Genomic DNA, 21,473 nt, shown 5'->3' on the forward strand with positions numbered 1-21,473 from the left:
GAGCTGCACTCTCTTTTTTAAATAGATTGTATCAGCCAAATATTGTCCTGTTATGTGGCTAATACTTCTCCTGTCACTGGCAAGCCACCTTACAGCCAACCCACCTTGTAGAACAGCAGAGGAAGCAAATGAAGTGGAGGATGCATTGCACAGTGCTATTATTTTCAAAAGGGCAATGTACACCTGATGGAAAGGTCACAGGGTTGTAAACACCCTCCTAGCAGAGGAACTGTCAGTGCTCTCCTAGGCAGATAATCAACCCACGAGCTAGGAAATTTTTGCATTTCCTCCCTGCCATCTCTCTATACTTGTCAAGTCAGTGCTTGGGATGGAATGCCCCTTCATTCTGTTTTTACTGAATTGCTCTTCTAGAGCCCGGGATCTGGCCCACTCTATTAAGTAACATTTCCCTTTCCTCATCTAATATCCCCTACATTCACTCAGCCAAGGTTTCTCTAGAGAGGTTTTGCTCTTACACTAGCTGCTCCTTTACCTAGCCAATCTAAACTCATTGCCTCCCCCTACAGAATGTGAATGCCACCAAGGAATTCTAAAAAATTACAGTCATATGGCTTTTCCTCTTGGGTGGGTAGAATGGAATATTTCATTTCATTCTGATGATGTTCTGGGTGTGCACAAGTTCTTAGATGAAAATGGCTCCCAAAGGACAGTTGAATTGCAGGGATGAGTTTTGAGTTTAGCTGTGAAAGCAGTGAGATCATCACTTATTCTGACCTATTAGGAGATCCAGCCCCATAGCTCAGGTCCCATGAAAACTCCTGCAGTCATCTTTAGTTACTCTCATTGACCACGCACAATTTTTGTATTGGCAGAAAGTAGTGATCACTGATCACTAAATGGCTCTGCTCACGTCTGTCATTAGCCGCCTGCTTAGTACTGACAGCAGGAGAAAAATCACCCTGTGAGTGGTTATGTGTAGGGGACCCATTTATTTCTCAGTCTCACTGTACCTGTAGCTTCGTCCATTCAGATGAGAAGCCAGTTAAGTGTCCTTAAAGCGCTAATGTATGGCTGGATAATGGGAGAAGGCCCTAGCTTGTGAGGAGAGTGTCAGAAATGAAAAGAGCAGATGACAGTTTGCCGTCCTGCACAACCTTGACATAAGGCTGTTCTTTGAGTTTCTAACTGTACTTGAGAGGGGAATGGTTTTTGGAGGCTGTGCTGTTAATGTTAGCTATTTCTGTTGTTGTTGATGCAGTCATAATTGCAACAGTTGAAGCAACATTTCAAAACATTAATTAACAGGGAAAAATCTTCCTGTTGTCAAGTCTTGTGTGCGTTTAGTGCAGTTCTACAAGGACAGTTGAGAGACTGAAGCTGATAAAGCTGGCAACAATTTACTGTTCTTATGTAGTCAAAACGCTGGTGCACTTCAGTGGTCTGAGCGCAAGATCAGCTATAAGCTATGCCAAGTGTTCAGTTCTCAGTGCCTTGACAGATAGAAAATGTTTATTGAAACTGATATAGAAAATGATAGAAATGTTCAATCCTCAGTGCTGAAGATTGAAGATTAGACAACTTTTTTAAAAATATGGAAAACTAACTCTCCTGTTGTTTATTTTATTCTCCCTGTGTTTAAAACCCATACATTTGAATCTTAATATTCCTAAGAAATAATTTCTTAAGAAAAATATGATTCCGTGTAACACTTACCTGTTAGTCCTCAAAGTCCTCTCTGTGTCAGAATCCAACATTCTTGGTTAGAGCATTTTGAATGAAGAGAAGAAAGTGCAGAGTTTTCAGAGTTGTTGGATTTCAGATAATTTGACTCATTGATCCTATGAATAAGGTTTTATTTGCTTCACATTGTTCATCTAGATCTCACGGCATCTCTGAAATCAGGAAATGTTACTGCTGTTTTGTAGATGAGGTACAGAATTTTTAAGAATCTCAACCCATATTACAGGTCAGTCAGTGTCAAAGAAGATGAGATTCAGAGCCCTAAATCCAAGGTCCAGCTGTTATAATCTGATCATAAAGGTGTCTACCATGTTAAGCCTGCATATCTGTTCGAAGGTCTAATCCAGAAGATTGCATATTCTCTTTATGGCTTGTGATGAAATGTGGGGCATGCAAGGTATTTTTCATTACTCTTGTGGTCATATAAAAAGACTTCTCATTCCTAGTGGCTTTTATTTCCTGTCAAGTTCAGAACGGCAACCTCAACTGTCGGTTCCTTGCTCACTCTACCTAGTCCAGGCTCAGTCAGCTGCACAGAGCAATGGTTTACTTTGGATCAAGGCTGCAGGATGGCATGTAGTGGTTGTGCTAACTCTAATGCTTCACATGGCTGCAGGCAGAAGACTGGATCAGTGAGCGCATGCAGAAGCTAGAAGATCCTTCCATACAAGACCCCAGCAACCTGCACGACAAAATGAAGCTGCTACAGAAGCATCAGGTCTTTGAGGCTGAGATTCTAGCAAATGAAGAAATCATCACAGCTGTTAGTAAGGTAATGTTCACAATCTGCCATTGTTTTTTAGAGATTACTGAAAAGTTCTGTCCAAAGAAGGACGGGGAGATGGAGTATGTAGTTTGTTCACCAGCTCTTAATCAGTCCTTCTGCCTGTGTGACAAGAACACCGTTGCAATGCCACAGAAATGGAGAGCTGTTAATTTACAGCAGGGAGATATTTTTTTTCATTCCAGTATGCAGGAAACTTCCATGTTCCCTTATTATCCCAATAGGAAGATGCCATGGACTTCTTTGTCTGAGGTGATTGCTGCTACAGAATGCAAGTGGGATTTAGGGCCCAATTTATGAATGATTCATAAATTTAGATTCAGTTTCAAGGGGTGAATCACTTACCTGAAGGGCACAGTCATCTATAATACCTCTGCAGGAGCATCCATTCCATGAATGTCATCATGTCAGGGGAAAGATCTAATGTACTATTCTTTATTCCTTCCATAAGTAAAGACTTTCCAGTTGCACGCTGTTGGTGGGGAGGGGAGGATTTGCATTAGTGATTTATTATGCGGGGCAGGTTAAGAAAGTGAGAGACTCCTGCTAGAAAGGTCATGTAGCACAGTAATCGCATTACAAATTAGTAGCAACCTTCATTTCTAATTTTGTCTTCTGCACATGAAGAAAGGAGAAGCCCTTGTGTCAAAAGGCCACCCCAAATCAGCGGAGATCCGTTGTCAAGTCCGCACGCTTCATGAGCATTGGGAGAAGTTGAAGAGAGCTGTTGCTGCCCGGGAAAAGATGCTGGCAGATAGCCGGGATTTCCTTGAATTTCTCCAGAAGGTGGACCAGGTGGAAGCCTGGATTAGGGAGAAAGTAAGTAAATTCCAGTATTTAACCAAAGCAGCATGCTGGAGACCTGTTGTTTAACAATGAAATTCTGGTGTCACCTTCTGGAGTATTTTCTTAGTGGCTTTTGCCTGTGCAAAATCAAGAAGTGCTCTACAAACAATATTGAAGAACATATTCAACAAATTCTAAAAATATTCTGGCATGTTTTCATGACAGAGATGGTTGGACAGTGTTAGCACATCTTTTCATTCAAAAAGTGCACATGAAGAGACTGTGATTATTGGTGCTGTTGTCACGTGTATTTCTCCTCAAATAGAGAAATGAAAGCAAGCTAGAATGAAGGCTTCCAACATTTGGAAACTAACATTGCCCCTCATTTTGTATCAAATCTGAAAGTTTCTCTTTCTAATAGTGAAAAAAATAGTCACTTTATCCACCAAGTTTTCATGTAGTGGCAAGTTTGGCAACTTTTCACGTAGTGGCAAGTTTTAGATTAGGAGGGGAGCTGGGAATATAGCTCATAGTTATTTAAAGATCAGAGGAGACTCTGCCAGAAGCTATAAGGTGGTGGTTTATAGAGGCAGAACATCACAGAGCTCGTGGGTCATGGTGAACTGAGGGGACTCCCTTTTGCTGCATCAGCATAAGCACTGAGGAATGTTGTGTGCTTGTACTCTTAGCCTAAATATTTGCCTATTGGATGCTTCTTTCCCCAGGAAGTTATGATTAACGTAGGTGACGTGGGAAATGACTATGAACACTGCCTGCAGCTCATGAAAAAGCTGAATGAGTTCCGTGGAGCAGCATCAGGGGTAAGAGGTGTTTTCCACGCCTGTCCCTACATTCCTGGTGTGACTAGTTACATGGAGCAGCACTTACCTGTTCAGCCCAGCAGCGTACCCACATAGCAAGGACTGTTCAGTATCCTGAGGCAGGGAAAGGTCGGGGGTTCAAAGCATTACCATTTTGTAAGTTATTAAAATAGCTGTTATATCATTGTGCCTTTTGCTTTGCTGATGTTTAAACAGAGCTGTCAGGTGCTTCTGAGGCAATCTGAAAATTCAGATTGCACGACATGACTGAAGTCTGAGTACATACGCCTGAAGTAACTTAAAGAGCAAACTTACAATTTGGGTTATGAAGTCTTCAAAGCCACAGTGACTTCCACCCAGAAGTGGATTAAAATGTTTATTTCAGCTCAGTTTCTTTGAGTCTACAAGTTGATATGGACTGTCAGTGGAGAAACTCTTCCAAAAAAAAAGTTGACCTCTCTATCCATTTCCTTCCTATATTTCTCCCTTCCTCTTATGACGAACAGACAAGTTTCTCATGTCCCTCATACAAATGAATGAGAAAAATGCAATGAATAAATCTTGTAGGGCCTTTGTTGATACAGCACATGTGGTGTCATGAATCATAATATTAATGGCATTTAGTAAAATGTAGCAATGGTTTACACTTCACATAGCAGCAACGTGACAGGACAGCTGCACAGTTTGGATTTCTGTGCTGGATCTGAGTCTCCTTTGTGGTGATGAGCTGCACCAGCTGCCTCTCTTGCCCGTAGTGGGATGTGCTATCCTGGACACCCTAGGACCCCCTGCCATGACAGGGGCCTGCTGGTGACATGCTCCAGCTCCTGCCACTGAGAGCTGTAAGACCATCCATTGAGGGGGTGACTTTGCAGCAGCCTCTTCTCCTCCTCTATTGTATGGGCTGATACAGATGTGGACATACAGGTCCCAGTGTCTCATAGGAGAGACTGTTGTGCTGATTTGCTAGCCCGGAAATGGTGATGAAAGTCTGGGAATGGGTGTATTAGGACCACTGAGTGAGGTATACTCTAATGGTATCTTCTAATATTATCTTCCAATAAGCTCTGTTCTCTCTCATCTTGTTGCCAGTTCCTATTACGGCAGCTCCCATCTTTGAATTTTGTTGCTCGGTGACAGCAGAAGGCAATCCTCTTCTATGCAGAATAATAGGTAGAGAGGCCTGGCACTAAGGAAAATACCTTGGGCTTCCTTTTCCAGAGCCTCATAGGATTTCCAGTGGCAGTGCATTAGCACTGATTCACAACCAAGAGCCAAGTTAACCAAACTTCAGCACCAGGGAATCAGTGAGCAGAGACACCCTTCCGTCATCACCTGAGCCCTGAGCTCAGGGATAGAGGCAGGGCTCTGCTACAGCTCATAGCAGTCCAACAGAGAGATGGTAAAAGATGTCCCAGGCAGTGTAAGTCTGTGCACAAAAGCCTCACCACAGACTAAGGTGGTGTGTATACCACAGGATGCTCTTGGCCATAGGTGCTAGTCTAGGTTTCCCCAATAGACAAATCTGAGATCAGGACAGGGAACAACCAGTCTGCCTTAACGGCTGCCCAAGTTTCTATTAACAGTCTTCAGCCCAGTTCTGCTGGTTCCCGGGGGAGGACACTGCAGGGTTTCTGTTGAAATAATATCTTACTGTCTGCTGCCTTTTCTTGTTTACTTTACAGCTGTGTATGTCAAATGTAGTTGAATACATATGGAAATGTGCATTTTGGCATGGACATAGCATAAATAAAATACAAATGGAGTCAGTACTGCTATTAACAGTGTACTGGCATCTTGCAGCTGTGCTTTGGCTACACCAGTGATTGATGTCTCTCTGCTAAGTGTGTGATTTACTGGTTTCATGAAATGAGAGAATATTTTTGAACCCTGGAACAGTGTTCAGTGTTGGCCGTCGGTCGTGCTCCAAAAGAACAACTATTCCACTATAGGCCAAATGACATGTGCTATGTGCAAATATTTTCCTTTCTACAGTACACTGGTACATGGCTAGCAAATGGTCTCAAAAGTTTAGCATACCTTTTAAGATACAGTGATACTGCTTTAAAAGAATAAATAATGCCATATCTTGCAACCAAACTTATGGATTGTCAGGGTTCCTCAAGGAGTAGATAGGAAGCTCTGAGGGTCCTTGTCTAGACCAAGATTATCTTTGTATCTATAGCTATTAATGTTACTTCTTACCTCTACGTTCTTCTCATCTGGTGCTGGTTAAAAGCATGTTAGCAGAGCAAACGTCTAGAATTTCTGGTACTGGGGCGTAACGCTTGCTTTATTGTTGTTTTTCATGTCTCAGTAGAAAGCTCAACAAGAATTTTGAGCACAAACCTTTGCTTCTTTTCTCCCTTTCTAGGAGGTGACAGTGGATGATGCGCACATTAAAGCTATCAATGCCCTGGCCATGAAACTGGAGAGACAGAACAAGGACGAAACGAAGACAATCTATCAGCGCCGGAAGCAGCTCAATGAGAGGTGAGTATGTCTTCAAGCTTCCATGTGAAGCAGAAACAGGAAGGGAAGATAGGTCTCTGAAGTGGGTTAAGAGGAGGAGTTACAATACATACTTACTCCTTTAGCATCATGGCTGCCAAATATCAGGTGGTGGAGTCACCTGTCGAGACCCTTAGCAGTTACCAGAAGGTTTTCTAATACAGCAGGATTCAGTTGTGTTTCTAGCCTTGGAGGTGAATATGCTGCGTTGCAGCACTTCGCAGACTGCATTTCCAAAGCCAAGGCACTTACATCTGTCCACGTAGTCATCCTGATGTAGTTCATCTTTCTCCTATTAAATCACAGCAGAGTGTTAAAGATTCCAAAGTCTAGACTTAGAATAGAAGTATCCAGATGGCTGGGTATTTATTCTGTCAGTCTAATGCTCTCCCTCTGTGAAGTCTCTCTGTTACTGGGTGGATCAGTGCACAAGGTAGCTCAGAAATCCAGGCTTATATTTGAGACATGAAACTCACTTGTGGAAGTCCTTACCTCTGAAATGTCCTTTTCAAAAACAGGTGGAACAGTTTCCATGGGAACCTGAATGCATACAGAAAGAAGTTAGAGGGAGCCCTAGAAATTCATGCCCTAATCAGGGAAATTGATGACATCACTGAAAGAATTAGTGAGAAGGTGAGTCCTCACGTTTTTATTGATAGACATGAGAAAATGTTCCTTACCATTCAGCCAGGTTCTATTTAGGCAACAGATGATGAACCCAGGCAGCCTAATTGCTAGAGAGGATCCCGCAGTGACTTTGGATAGTTTTCTGTGTACTGATTTTTTAGGATGGATGGAGTATCGTCCAAACACTTCACAGAGATAACTCTAAGTCATTCATAGTGAAAAATGTAAACTTGGTATGTATTTTCATGAGCTATAGACTAGGTCTGCAATAAGTGGGTGCTACTTTTTACTATCTAACGGGAGGTTACAGAGAAGATGAAGCCAGACACTTCTCCTAGGTTCACAGTGAAAGAATAATTAGTAAACACAGGTTGCAACAAGGGAAATTTCAATTGGATGGAAATGAAAAAAAAATCAAATTTAGGGTAGTCAGACACCGAAGGAGTTTACTCAGAGAGACTGTGGAGTGTCCATCCTTGATAATGTTGAGATCTCAACTGAGCTGAGGCCTGAGAAGTCAATATAAGATACTGCTTCTCTGAGCACAGACAGGACTTGATGACTTCCAGAGAATCACAATTTTCCCGATTCTACAATTCTAATAAATATTCTCTAGTCAAATAAAATTTCCAATTAAATAGCTTTTTATCTTGGTGACTAAATACTGTATCCAAAATACATTCCCTCATCCATTTCCTTCTTTTAAACTAACTGGTGGGAAGGAATAGGTACTGTAGAGCTCAGTCCATTTAACCTGTTTTAGATGTCCTCTTAAATTGTGATGGGTCATGTTCCAGCAGTGCCGCCTCCTTTCTCAATGATGATAAAAGGAATTAGGTAACTAACTGGACAGTGGCTTCTCTGCATTAGACATATCTGCCTGTGGTCTGATAAATCCTCACACATGGAAGAAACACAAGAAGGTGCAGTGAGCAGGATGCAGCTCTAAGAGGCTAAAAGACTATGATCTATTTTTATTATTTTCCCTCTTACCCCTTTCAGAGTGCATTAATACAAGCATTGGATTATGGGAAAGATGTGGAAAGTGTGGAAAACCTGATTCGAAGGCATGAAGAGATGGAGAGAGAAATCAGCGTTATAAAGTCTAAAATGGAGGTAAGAAGTGGGGCTACACAGACGATGCTATAGCAATGATTATGTTTCTTCATGGAAATATTAAGCTGTCCTCTATCTCTTGGAAAGTGTGGAATCCAAATTTAATTCTCAATCTTTCCCCTATTTTCTCTATTGACATGAACTGAAATGTTGACTTTAGTTCTGCTGAAGCTGCAGTGATGTTTTTTTGATATGATCTTTGGAACATAAAATCTTAGATTATCATTCCCTGACCAGCTCTTATTCTTGAAAAACTCCTGTAAACCATGCTCCAGTTTGCATGACTTAATCTGAGCATTAAATATGGGTCTGTGCTTCTATGTAATTGTGGGTTTTTTGTTGGTTTTTTTACTGTCTTCGTTGATTCTACTGAAGTGCAGTAGCAGAAACCCATGACATCCTTTCCCCATTGTCACTGTTGAACAGAGTTATTAAGGTTTTTCATATGGAGCACAATTTTTGCAAACTTTTTCTAAAGTTTCTTTTCTTCACAGTAATATGTAACAAGAGATATCTTCACACCTTATGACTTTACTAGCTAACTCTCATATTTATCATGTAAAAAGTGGGTGATTCCTATTCAGCATTCCACAATTAGCAAGGAATTATCAAGGCTACATGGGGGAGTCATGCATAGAAACAGGAAGATCAGCCAAGTTGGGGATTATTTCTGATACTCATACAAATAATATCCAAAGAATAATATTTATAGTTCTCTCATGGATTAAAACCATTCTGGGACATTCTTTTTCTGTATAAATTAAATTCTTCATTTTCATTAACTTGATGGAGTTACAGAAGAAAGATGGCAAGTATAAAACTGAGATGTCATTAAAAAAAAAGAGCATCAAGTAGAATTGAAAGTTATGTTTACATAATATTGAAAGTTATGTTTTGGAACTGCTGTTTATGAAGCAGCAAATATAATAATAATATAAAAACTATATATATAAATATAGATTTATGTATAATTCATATATTAAATTTATATTATATACCATATAAAAATATAAAATATAAAAATATAATAATATTTGTGCATGCTAAATAACAGCCATATCTTTTTGCCAGATCATCTTGCAAATACCCATGTATCTTTTGTTCATTACACAAGTCCTTTTGTATATTATGTTCTTGTAATCTACGTATTCGGTTTTGAAAACTGGGATCTTTAAAGGAACTACTTGTTCTTGAAGGCAAACTCAGGAATGAATATAACCATTTGGCCTAAAGTCACTCTACTATAAATCTCTTCCCAGCCACTGGAACTGGAATCTTTCCGCCTTTCCACAAGGAATCCATCCATAAATGACAGACTGACTGTGAAGCAACATGAGATGAAAAACAACTGGCTACGACTCCAGGGGCAAGCCAAACAAAGGTAAAGGCTTGTAGTGGTCTGAACATCTTTCAACAGGACCAAAACTGCTCCCTGGGGTCACAAATCTTTCCAAAATTCTTTGAGGATCTTTTACAAAACCTTGTGCAGGCAACTAAGACACCTGCATTGGAACTAGGATAACAAAAAATTTCCACAGATGTGATTTCAGGAAAACCAATCCAATTCTTTTTTAGATTATTCCACTAAATAATGTTACTAAAATGCCTCCAGACTATCAGATGAAATCTGTCATGAACCCTACGTGCAAGACTTATTTTTGTGTTGTTATAAAAGATTCTTATCTTGTGTTTTTCCAAAACAACAAAGACTTGGGCCTCAGTTGTAATGGTTGCTGGAGGCAAATGCTTCAACTTGTTATAAAGTCTTTTACAATTCTTATTCTAATGAAGCAATATAGAGAGTAAACACGTTGCCTTCAACACAGCATGTGTCTTTTGAGACTTTGCTTTCAACGTGAAGACTGTAGGGTGCTGGAAGGGAAAGCTAGCAGGTTCAAATTCACTTAAGCCATTCAGCTTCTCTTAGGACGCCTTCCTTTCTCTGGAAATGGGGAGGGAAAGAAAGCTGGACAAATTTGTGTTGACTAATGTTCACTGTGCATTGTGTGGCAGGAAAGAGAAGTTGGCGGCCTCGTATCAGTTGCAGAAGTTTAATTTTGAAGTGAAGGAGATGTTAGATTGGACCCAAAATATCAAAGGTTTAATGGAAGCGACAGGGCTTCCCAAAAGCCCAAATGAAGCAGAAAGTATGATCGAGGAACATCAGGGGAGAAAGGCAAGTATCACTGTTACTCCCAGTTGAATATTCATGGGAATTATTTTTTGCAGTCACAGCAGGACCTAGCTGCAGCTACCAATCAATAATGTGGTGAACAACTGTGACTTACTATGTCACTGAGAACAGTGACATAGTAAGAACAGTAGTTGTCTGTATATTGACAGAAATCTGTCCATGGACTGCTTGGCAGTTCATGTTTCTGCAAGAGGTCCCAGAAGGCTGCATTGCCTGTGCTTTTGTACAACTCTGCAGGGAAAAATGTCCAATATTAACTCAAAACACACTTAGTGCTGGTCTGTTTGCTTAGATTGTCAAAAGGTGTACTAGTCAATGCAGCTTTGGACTAGCTTTTGCCATTTATCTGCCTCTGCCTGGGAGGAAAATAAAACCAGCAATTTGTTTTACACAGGGCACTAAATTGCTGTTGCATTTGTTGGTATTATACATTTACTGCAGGAAAACTTGATATCCCAGTACAAATTACCACACATTCTTTTCATGGCTATTTTTTTGTGAATTTTCTGAATTGTCCCATTACTAAAAAAAAAAAAAAAAAAACTTGTTATGATGCTGTTTTCTGGTTTAATTCTTACCAGGACTTAATACTCCACACCTGATGTCCCCTACTCTTTCAATCTTCTATTTTAACAATGTATTTTCATGTCACCCACTTATTTAACCATGGTAATAATTTTTTGGTGCAATAGAAATACCCCAACCCACTGCTTTATTCCAGTTCTGAAAGCAGCAAGATCTAGTATTCAATATCTATTAGCAAAGGAAGCCAAGCAGATCTAAGACAGTCTTACAGAGGGGGCAGGATCCAAGAAATGTGTTCCTTTGCAGTATGTTCACTAAGATAAAATTATAGATAAGATAAGATGGATTATTTTTTTCATCCAGGCAAGTAATGCAAACCAAAGTCCTTTGAAGAGCCTAGAATTAAACCTAAGGTGCTGATCTGAATAAAAACCGAAGTGGCTCTCCCCTTACAGATGTGTGAGCTGAGATTGCCCAGCCTAAATAAAGAATAAACCCTAAAACCAAAAATGCTAATTTGAAACATTTAGTAGCCCATGCCATAGTTTTGAGATACTTTGCAAGTTAATGCATGTTGTTACTTCAGTGCAGAGTTATTTTCAGCTGGTTTACATTAGGAATTCCAAATTCAGCTTGCAGGAGTCAAGGTTGCTTGATAGGTTTTTACCTCAGGGATTCAATATACAGACACAGCTCAACCCTTTCCTCAGACCAGAGGAAAAAGTTTAATATTTTCCATTTAACATCCCCCCCCCCCCCCCCAAAAAAAAAAAAAAAAAAAAGTGAAATATTTTCTTTGATGCAATAATCTAATATTTGGCAGGAGAGGATAAAATCCAGGATCTGTTCATTTTAGAAGAACCACCTTTCTGGGGGAAGATGGGGAATAGAGTATCATGGATATTCAAAATCATGTCAGTTTAATCACTTTCCATTCTGTTCCTAATTGATTTTCCTTTTTGATTTATAGAAAACCATCTGTTCTTAGAGCAGTAGTCATTTATTGTCCACATTTACTTTTTCAGGTGATTCTATGCCCTTTTGGTACCATAGCTCAAAGATGAATGATTTTCCATATGAATATTAGTGTTGGAAAGTTGATGTCCATATTTTTCCCTTTAAGGCCCATATCCCAAAGAGTTAACATTCCATTAAACTTTGACGTCAACCTTACTAATATATTCTAGGAGGAGATTGAAGCACGAGTGGAAAGATTCAACTCTCTGAGCAACTATGGTCAGAGACTTGCCAATTCTGGTCACTATGCAACCCCAGAGATTCACCAGTCCCTCTCCCGACTACAGCAAGCCTGGTCTGAATTGATCCAAGCATGGCAGGAGCAAAATATAAAACTATTTGAGGCTCAAGATTTACAGGTAAGTAAATAAGTAAAAAAAGCATTTCATGTACATCCCATATACTTTTCTCAGCATATCCAGCAGATTAAAAAGATTTAATTATGAGGATGGTATGCTGATAGTACCTAGGGCTTAATTCATATTTCCCTGGTTTCCAGAAGGCATAGTCAAGGCTGAGTATGTCCAATGATGGCAAGACCTTTAAAAATTGTATCTTGACAAACCAATGACATTTCTGTGCAATATGTGCTCTTATATCTTTTGAAGGCTGTACAACTTGGCAAAATTCACACAAATCCTCATGCAGCTGTCTAAAAGTTTAAAGTTTCCGTCTTTAAAATGGAAAACCCCTATCTTACCAAATTCTAGACTCTCACCCCCAAACATGGAGACAGAAATACATTTTAAAGAAATAGTCTGAATAAAAATGTATCATGGACAAAATAAAGTATTTTTCCCTGGTTTTATTCTAATGTAAGAACTGTTTTGGCTGAAGTTTTCCAGAAATATTTGCCTGAGACAGTCATCCCATTTACAAAATTCCTGCCCAAATGGCTTGTTGGCAAAAGTTAGAAATAACTGAAAAGAGATCTTTTAATGGGGAGTGTCACATATCTTAAGTAACAGCTGGTGTTGCTAGACCCTTCTAAAAAAAAATCATATAAATAAGAACTTAAACCGGGTGGTAAGTGCTGCTCTTGTGCTACTTTAAGTGTTCTACTTATTTCAGGCAGCATTGCCATCTCTCTCAGTGGCCAGTAGTTTACAAAACACTCTCAACATAAAGGTATCATTTGTAGTTTTAAGGACTGGAGTATGGAAATCTGTTTACATTATTAGCAAACATGCTACATGTACTTGTATTCTACCATATACCTGAGACAAGAGAAATAATTCCCATAAAGGAAGAAGCTGCAGTATCTATAGTTATGTAGATAGCTGTTGCAATGCCTAATGCTTATTGTCACACACTGCTATCTGATTAATTTTTGCAGTAGCCCAGAAAGTTAATTGATTTTCAGCACGCCCTGCCCAAGTCATGACTGCCTCTATTTTACAGCACATTTATGCCTGCTTTTTTTCCTCAAACAGAAATTCTATGGCTATGTGGAGCAGACTGAGAGCTGGCTTAGCAGCAAAGAGGCTTTCCTAGCCAACGAGGACTTAGGGGTAGGTATGCGGAGAAACTACAGTAAGAGAAATGACAATATCCCCAGTCTGGAGGACAGGGAAGTATGATGCTGTGCTCTGAACCTTCCTGCAATCACTCTCCCTCCAAAGTTATTGCTCTGCCTTGTTGACAGTTTAGGATCAGATTTCTTTCCTCGATACTCTACACAGACAGGATAGGTTTCTCAGCCCCAAGTGTAATGAAACATTCCAGCTACCTCTGTTACAGGGAGAAGCTGAGGCTGCATCCCTAACTGGTCATATCTGACCCAAGTGAGCTTACTAGCAGTGTGCAAGTCAACGTTGCTATTACTGCTGACATAGGCAATATAACTTGAAATTAGCTACCTGAGGTACAGTAAAAACCATGCAGGATGCTGCATGTATACACTGATGCAACTTGTGTAGGCAGTACACAAACAGTCTTAAATCTCACCCCTGTTGTGTCTGCAGGACCTGCAACTCTGTCTCTGAGTTCAGTGTAGGTATGATTGGTACAAAAGGTACCAACGCCTGTTTTTCAGGTGTTTTTAGTTCAGCAATGCACAGAATATAAGCTCTGTGGGTACTTTCTGTTTCAGTGATTTATGTAAACATCCATCTGCTTAGGTGTTTTGTAATCCATTTGACACGAAACTCCTGAGAGGATGAGCTTCTTCAGGAGCCTTACATTTACAGCTCCCTCTAGAACAGTAGGAAAACTCAGCTTACTAAAGTAACATTTTAAAGCTTCTGATTCTGAAATTAAAAGTGAAGAGGGGTGCAGAAAACAGAACTCAGAGTCATTAAGTTTGAGTTACAAACATTACAAGAAGTCAGATTCCATGCTTCTCTTGAGATTAACTGGCAGGTTCCAGTCCTCAAGTTCAGATCTGGATCTGAGCCCTTCCAAAATTCAGTGGGTTGAAACTGAGGCTCTAGTTTTAATATCTTTCTGTGATATATTTGTTCATTTAACTCTAATCTCATTTTGAGATCCTATATTTGCTTCCAGAATAGCCTCTTTCTCCAGATTGATTTATGATTAGTAGATGAGCTTTATCTCCTGAGAAGCATGAGATGCTGTTTGCAGCACAACAGTTAGCAGAAGCTGAAGATCCAGCACTTGTTCAGTTCTGACTCTGAATTAATGGCCTCAGCCATGCAGAGAACATTATTTATGCTCCAAGCCTCAGGTTCAATGCAAATAAATTTCAAAGACCAGTGAGTTTCCTTGATGGCTTACAAATGTGGGGTAAATGCCATTTAGCTTTTGGATTATCAGCGTGGTGGTTTGAATAAAGGCAACTTAAAAGTAACTTCTCTTTGTTGAATTTTGTCCAGGACTCAGTGTCTAGTGTGGAGAGTCTACAGCGTAAACACATGCAGTTTGAGAAAGCCCTGGAAGCTCAGATGGACAAAATTGATGAGATGGCTTCATTTGCTCAGCAGCTAGCAAAAAACAAGCACTATGACTCAGACAATATCACCAACAGATGCCAGGCCATTCTGAGGAGGTAAAGACAACTCCTTCCTGTGTCTGCCACCCATTTCTTTTGCAGTGAAACTCTCCCCATGTCCTCTAAAGTCCTTGACTGTTTCAAGAAAACCATAAACTGGTTTGCATTTACTTAGCATTGTGCTTCACACCGTGGTCCTGCCAAATTGGCTTGAGTCTAGTCAGTATTTCATTAGGAGGTTTCCAAAGTGCAGTTAAATGGAGTTCAGGAAAAGGCAGTTTTCCTGTAATTCTGTGTCCTGGCCTGGCCCTAGGGACAGTGCTTCAAACAACCCACAGAAGCCTGCTGTGCCAGTAAATACTTCACTGTCATTAAATTATCATCAAGAAAGGTCATTTGTGCTTTACTGCTTTTTCGCTGCTTTGAGGGAATTGACCTTAAAGCCTTGCTCAAGTTCTCCATTAGGACACTTACAGTTCTTGCTGATGAGATCTTGCCCTTTCATGTGAATTATTTTATTTCTCCTAGCATGCTTCATATTCTTTATCTTAAACAAATGCTGATAATAGAGGCAGTTACATTCAGTGCTATAGTAGAGCAAAAGCAATGTGCAAAATTTGCAGAGGAGATCCTTTATATGAAAGAAAACATATGAATCTTGCATGTACTTGAATAAAATGGTTAAGTTCCGTATTTGGGAGAAATATGAGGATGGTGCAGCTTTAGTTTATCAGACAATATCAGTGTCAAATACCCTCGTGTCCACTGTCTTTCCATACACAAACACGCTAAGCTTACATTCCATTGACTATGAAAAGCATTAATGGTCATTCTTAAAAGCAGGTATTAGATATGAAGAATAAGAACACATTTTAAACACAACCTTCTGTAAATAGTTCTTCTTACTGTGTCCTGAGCATCTTCTCTGGCAGTCTGAATCATGGAATACTGCGTGTTATGAACAACTGTGTCCTAGAAACAGAGGGCTAGATTGCGTGGCTTTTGGAGATTAAATTTGAGAGCTCATGTCCTAACTAACCCACTCTGCGATTTTTGCTTCACACTTTGTCTTCAACTCAGAAAAGAGAAACTGCTGGAGAATGCTGCTGCTCGCAGACGTCTGCTGGAAGAATCAAGGCTTTTGCAGAGGTTGCTGAAGAATTCCTTTGAGGTACAATTACATTGGTTTCATGGGGTTTTGGTTTCTTAAAACATACAGGTCCAATGTGTATTAGAAGAGAGCCTGGCAGATTGGAGCTGAAGGAACTCTGAATTTTTGTCTAATTCTGTTCTTTCCTGCCCAAAGGTGGCTGCTTGGATGAATGAGAAGAATAGTATTGCCCAGGATGACAGCTGGAAGGATCCAAGCAACCTGCAGACCAAGCTGCAGAAGCATCAGGCTTTTCAAGCGGAGATCATGGCCAATAGAAATCGCCTGGACTCCATCAAATCTGTGAGAGAAGCTGGGTTGATAGCAGGGCTTGAAAAAAGTCATGAAAGACGGAAGGCAGTCACAAAATTACTGTCCTCTTGTGATATTGTTCACTTTATTTACCTCTAAAGGGGGCTTGGAAGCTTACTTTAATTCATCTAGACCTTTCTGTGCCTTGGATAAAAGGCATGGGATTTCTCCAGCTTTTCTCTTGGGGTTAGGTGTGAGCTTGCTGTCTATATTCATTGTTTGTACCATGAAAAATAATGGTTGCTTCCAATGAATGATTCATTCCACTAATTTTAAACACTTCTCTTTGGGGTGAATCACACTTTGTAGGTATAGCTGTTTCTTTCCTGCAGGGAGCCGAGGTGGCTAGATTCACAGTTTCAAAAAGTCAGATAAGATGAATCCTACAAAAGGTGTCAAGATGAGTTTTCAAGTGTTGCCTTTGCAGAAACTTGCTGGTAGGGGAGATATGAGGGATGGCTGACAAGCTTTGTCAGCTACTTGGCAGCAGCTTTAATTAGATGATGGGTTTGGAAGGACAGACAGTTACATATTTCTTAAACTTATTCTCAGCATAATGCTTCCTATCTGTGTTTTGCAATAGATAACTGAGCACAGGGCTCCTCCTCAGATTTCCTGTATGCCACCATGCACAAGCTATTGTTTTCAGAAGCAGTGCAGACACACAGGACAGTTTAGGGTGGAGTTACAACTCTCACTGTACTAACATGTTTTTAGAGAGTTGTTTGCACAATCTCCTTATTTCTGCCTTGTCTTTGTCTTTGGAAATGTCCTTGGGAACTGATTTGAATGAGAAAATTAACCTCTGCTATCCTGGTTCAGCATCCTTTTCTCACTGTGCCTCCTCTCCCTCAATGCATCATATAGAAGTAGCTCAGCGTAGATTTCTAAGGCAAATTTGGTCACAGCTTAAGCATCCTCTGGCTGAAGGAGTCTTTCTTGTGCTTCCTCTACCTCTTTTTCAGCCAACTGTAAAGCATCTGTAGGTCAGGGTTTAGAAATGCAGATAGATTTTTTGACTATGTGATACAGTGATACAAAGTTACCATTGTATGATATAGTAAAACCTCTTTTAACATGCAGGCAAGGGAATACAGAAGGATGGAAAGTTGAACAATTTCAAACAATGATCACAGAATATCATATGGGAAATATCATAGAAGTAACAGTGCTTGCAAACTAAGGCTCACTGCCAGTCTTTAGGTGATGTAGCTTCTGCATAATGAAGATTCTCTTTAATGTCCTCTAACCTTTAAACATCCTCTAACATTGGCTTTGCAACATTTTAAATAGCTTTAGAGGTCAACAGTTTAGGAAAATCAATCTCTGCCATGGTGTTGGTGTCAATAAGCATTTTGCCTTTATCCATTTTTCCTTCACCTATGCAGCCTCCTCATGTTAGGAAGTGATGGCCACAGCTGATCTTTTGTCTAGTAGTGCCAAAAGAATTTGTTATAGAGGCAACTGTGATTAATTTCCACATTCTCAGCAAAGGAAGAAAGTTCTGACAATCCTCTTTGTGTAGGATGGGGAGAAGATGCTCCGTGAGAGGCACCATGCCCCCGAGGCCATTCAGTCCAGATTGCAAGAAATGGAAGAGCTGTGGGATGAGCTGCTGGCAAGCTGCCAGGATAAACGGACCAAGCTGCAAGATGCATACAAGGTAACACAGAGATGGCAACAGTTGGGACCTCATGTCATTTCTGGAGATATCCTGTTTGCCTTGATGCACAGTCTTCTCTGCTGGTGCGTCACTTGATACAGTCAGACTTGATTCCTCAAGACCATTAGAGCCAAGAAACTACTAAATATGAACTGGTTGAATGGAACTACTGAGAGAACTGGGAAAGAAAATGATTTGTGGACTGTGTTCTCATGTGCTTTCTGCAACTGAGTTGGAGTCAAGGTTCCAGAGAGTGTTACTGAGGGGAAATATGTTCACTCACTACATCTGCTCACTCTCTGGATCTGTCCCACTAGCATCTTTTCTCTAACAGAAGTAAGAAAAAAGCTTACAGTTACTTCCCATTCTTCTAGCTCTTTCCAGCCACATGACTTTGCTTCTTGTGAGCTTTACATGAGCAGCCAGACACCTTGTAGGTATAAAATAAAGCCATCTTAATGGTTTCATTTCTAAGTATCGTGTCCATCAGTGATATTTTTGCAACCTAAGTAAGATTAGTTCAGACATTCTCTGCTTCTGTCCTTGTGTTTGCTCTGACTGGATTCTCTTGTACCACCTTCACGCCAGGGGAGAGGTCACTGAGCACTGGAATTTTTCCTTGTGCTCTATGTGTAATCCTTCTTGAAGGTGGCTGAGATTTTATATTATGTTATATATCCTGAAAATTTATTTGGCATTTCCTTTCTGCTTGTCCCCAGGCCCTTCATTTCCAGCGGAGTGTAGAGGATATGGAGAAGTGGTTGGAAGATGTGGAAAATGAGCTAAGGGCACCATATAGTAGCAATGATCTGGTGGTTTTGAACAGTCATCTGAAGAAACAAGAGGAACTGGAGGAAGATATTGCTGGCCATAGGGACCGGCTGCAAGAGCTGGTGACTATAGCTCAGGAGTTTCAGCAGGAGAAGCATTTCCTTGCTGATGAGCTTGAAGACAGAGTAGATCAGCTGGTGCAGAGGTGGGTGAGTCTGGCCTGTCTTTTGCCATTTTTATCCTACTTTTGCAGCCTTTTTATCCCCTATATCCCCTTTTATTTCCTTTTCTTTTCCATATAATTTTGAAAATCTTTTTTTTGTATTAGTTCACTATCACTCTGTTGACCTCATTGAATTCCCTTTAAAACATGCAGATACAGAAGTCTACGTGATCCACTGCAGCAGAGACGTGGGAGTTTGGAGGCAAGCAGGCTTCAGTACCAGTTCTTCCGAGATGTTGATGAGGAGCTGGCCTGGGTTCGTGAAAAACTCCCAATGGCTTCCTCCAGGGATTATGGCCAATCCCTGGCAACTGTTCAGAGCCTGCAAGAAAAGCACCAGGTAATATAATGTGAAAAACATTCTCAGTCTTTAGAATCAAATAAAGAACATGGAATTCACCTGTCTGGCAAACCTCATCTGCGCTGCATGTGTGAGTCATGATGCTAGGAATAACTCTTATTCTGGTCTGATATTTATGACATTCCTTATAGGATGTGTCCATGACTTGGCAACACCTGGAACTCCATGCTGCTTATCACTGCAGTGCTCTAAGTAGCCCACCTTATGCTGTGGATACATTAGCTCTTTCCACAAACAACTGAGTTACAAATCCTAGAGTCTGGAATATGAAATAGTTTTTACAAGCTGTTGTGCATGCTGGTATAGCTTCTTTGGAAACAGATGTCCTAATAAAATGTGCTTCCAAGCTTAAGTGCATCCAAGCACACTCATTGCTCAGGCGTCTCAGGATGATCTCCCAGAGAAACTTCTCTTCCTTTTCTTGAGAGGAGACTTAACAGAATTTTATGATTTTGAGACAACCTTCATTTTAGCAATAGCTTGCAAGATAGCTGCTATTTTGCAAGGCTCAGATAGACCATCTGAGAGAATAGTGCCTAGACCAACATCACCTCAGGCACCAACAAAATAGCAGCTGCTTTCTGATGGTTTTTGAGTAAAACAGACTGTCGCTTTGCAAACACATGAGGTGAAAGAAAACAGTCCTGCTAAAAGTTTCCACACATTCTTGATATTTGCTGTTAGCAAAAGGCAATGTATTTAAGTGGGGCATCAAATATCTCTAGGGAAAATCTGTGCAATCTGTAATAGTGCTGGGAAAGACAGAAAATTTTATAAGGTGAGAATGTATATATACATTCATATACATTTGGCACAGACATTTGGTGCAATCTGGTGCGTGTCTAGAAATAAAAATCTCAACTCATAAAAAATTCTGAATGTCCCCAGGGTAAGAAGTCAAAGGATAGGTTGTGTGCTAGGACAAGGAAGTCTCCTATGAAGTAGGAGATTCATCCTGGGCATGCTCACAATTTATTGAAGAATGATAAAATGCTTTTTTCATTTATCTTCTGAAATAGTCCTGAGTAAGGAATTCCATGAGAATATTGTGACTGGATAGCACCTTCTTGGTATTTGATGTAATTTCTCATATTTGTAAATATTCTGAATATTGAGATGCAGTTTCGACTTGAGAATAGGCAATAAGAACAAAGGGCTTGCTTCATCATCATGGGAAGTATGAGCCTTATTTTTATGCCTGTAATTACTTCTAAAAATATGAGCTGATGGACATGGTAGGGAAGCAGATTAGACTGATGGAAGGAAGGAATATTTGAGCTGAGTTTGTCTGAGAAAGTATTTGAGATAACGGGAACTGTGGATATACCACTTTATGCTGCAATGATCTCTGCCTTATTTGGCCAGATTTCAAAATACTTCAATAATTTGTGAAAATGGGGAAAAGGACTGTAATGACAATGCAGAATCAGAGGCCAATTCTTCCTGCCATTTTGCTTCTTATTGTCCTAGAAGCAGGATTAAAATGCACATCTTGAAGTCGGAACATTTCAGTAGCTAGAGACTCAATGCTTTTTTTTCTTTTTTCTTTTTTCTTTCTTCCTTTTTCTTTTTTCCTTTTTCTTTTTTCTTTCTTCCTTTTTCTTTTTTCTTTTTTCTTTCTTCTTTTTTCTTTTTTCTTTTTTCTTTTTTCTTTCTTCTTTTTTCTTTCTTCTTTTTTCTTTCTTCTTTTTTCTTTTTTCTTTTTTCTTTTTTCTTTTTTCTTTTTTTCTTTTTTCTTTTTTCTTTCTTCCTTTTTCTTTCTTCCTTTTTCCTTTTTCCTTTTTCTTTTTTCTTTTTTTCCTTTTTCCTTTTTCCTTTTGTTGTTTTTTCTTTTTTCTTTTTTCTTTTTTTCTTTTTTTCTTTTTTCTTTTTTTCTTTTTTTCTTTTTTCTTTTTTTCTTTTTCCCTTTTTCCTTTTTTTTCCTTTGGCTTTTAGGGCAACATGTCAGAAGTAAATTATCA

At 39.8% G+C, this 21,473-nt stretch overlaps 1 protein-coding gene across 1 annotated transcript in view; it reads left to right on the top strand.

Moving 5' to 3' along the window:
• The window catches only part of SPTBN5 (spectrin beta, non-erythrocytic 5), an 87,629-nt gene that overhangs the window by 51,208 nt on the left and 14,948 nt on the right, over positions 1-21,473 (top strand). Inside the window, exons 36-51 of the mRNA XM_026033413.1 lie at positions 2,318-2,473; positions 3,113-3,304; positions 3,997-4,092; positions 6,467-6,585; positions 7,122-7,236; positions 8,233-8,346; positions 9,606-9,727; positions 10,360-10,522; positions 12,253-12,441; positions 13,516-13,593; positions 14,917-15,089; positions 16,113-16,203; positions 16,339-16,485; positions 18,020-18,157; positions 18,877-19,133; positions 19,305-19,491. Of these exons, the coding sequence (XP_025889198.1) occupies positions 2,318-2,473; positions 3,113-3,304; positions 3,997-4,092; positions 6,467-6,585; positions 7,122-7,236; positions 8,233-8,346; positions 9,606-9,727; positions 10,360-10,522; positions 12,253-12,441; positions 13,516-13,593; positions 14,917-15,089; positions 16,113-16,203; positions 16,339-16,485; positions 18,020-18,157; positions 18,877-19,133; positions 19,305-19,491 (2,337 nt within the window). The remainder of the gene's footprint in view (positions 1-2,317; positions 2,474-3,112; positions 3,305-3,996; positions 4,093-6,466; positions 6,586-7,121; positions 7,237-8,232; positions 8,347-9,605; positions 9,728-10,359; positions 10,523-12,252; positions 12,442-13,515; positions 13,594-14,916; positions 15,090-16,112; positions 16,204-16,338; positions 16,486-18,019; positions 18,158-18,876; positions 19,134-19,304; positions 19,492-21,473) is intronic.

This window comes from Nothoprocta perdicaria, unplaced genomic scaffold (genome assembly GCF_003342845.1).
Source record: "Nothoprocta perdicaria isolate Ctin4 unplaced genomic scaffold, notPer1 scaffold_129, whole genome shotgun sequence".
Classification (NCBI taxonomy): Eukaryota; Metazoa; Chordata; class Aves; order Tinamiformes; family Tinamidae; genus Nothoprocta; species Nothoprocta perdicaria.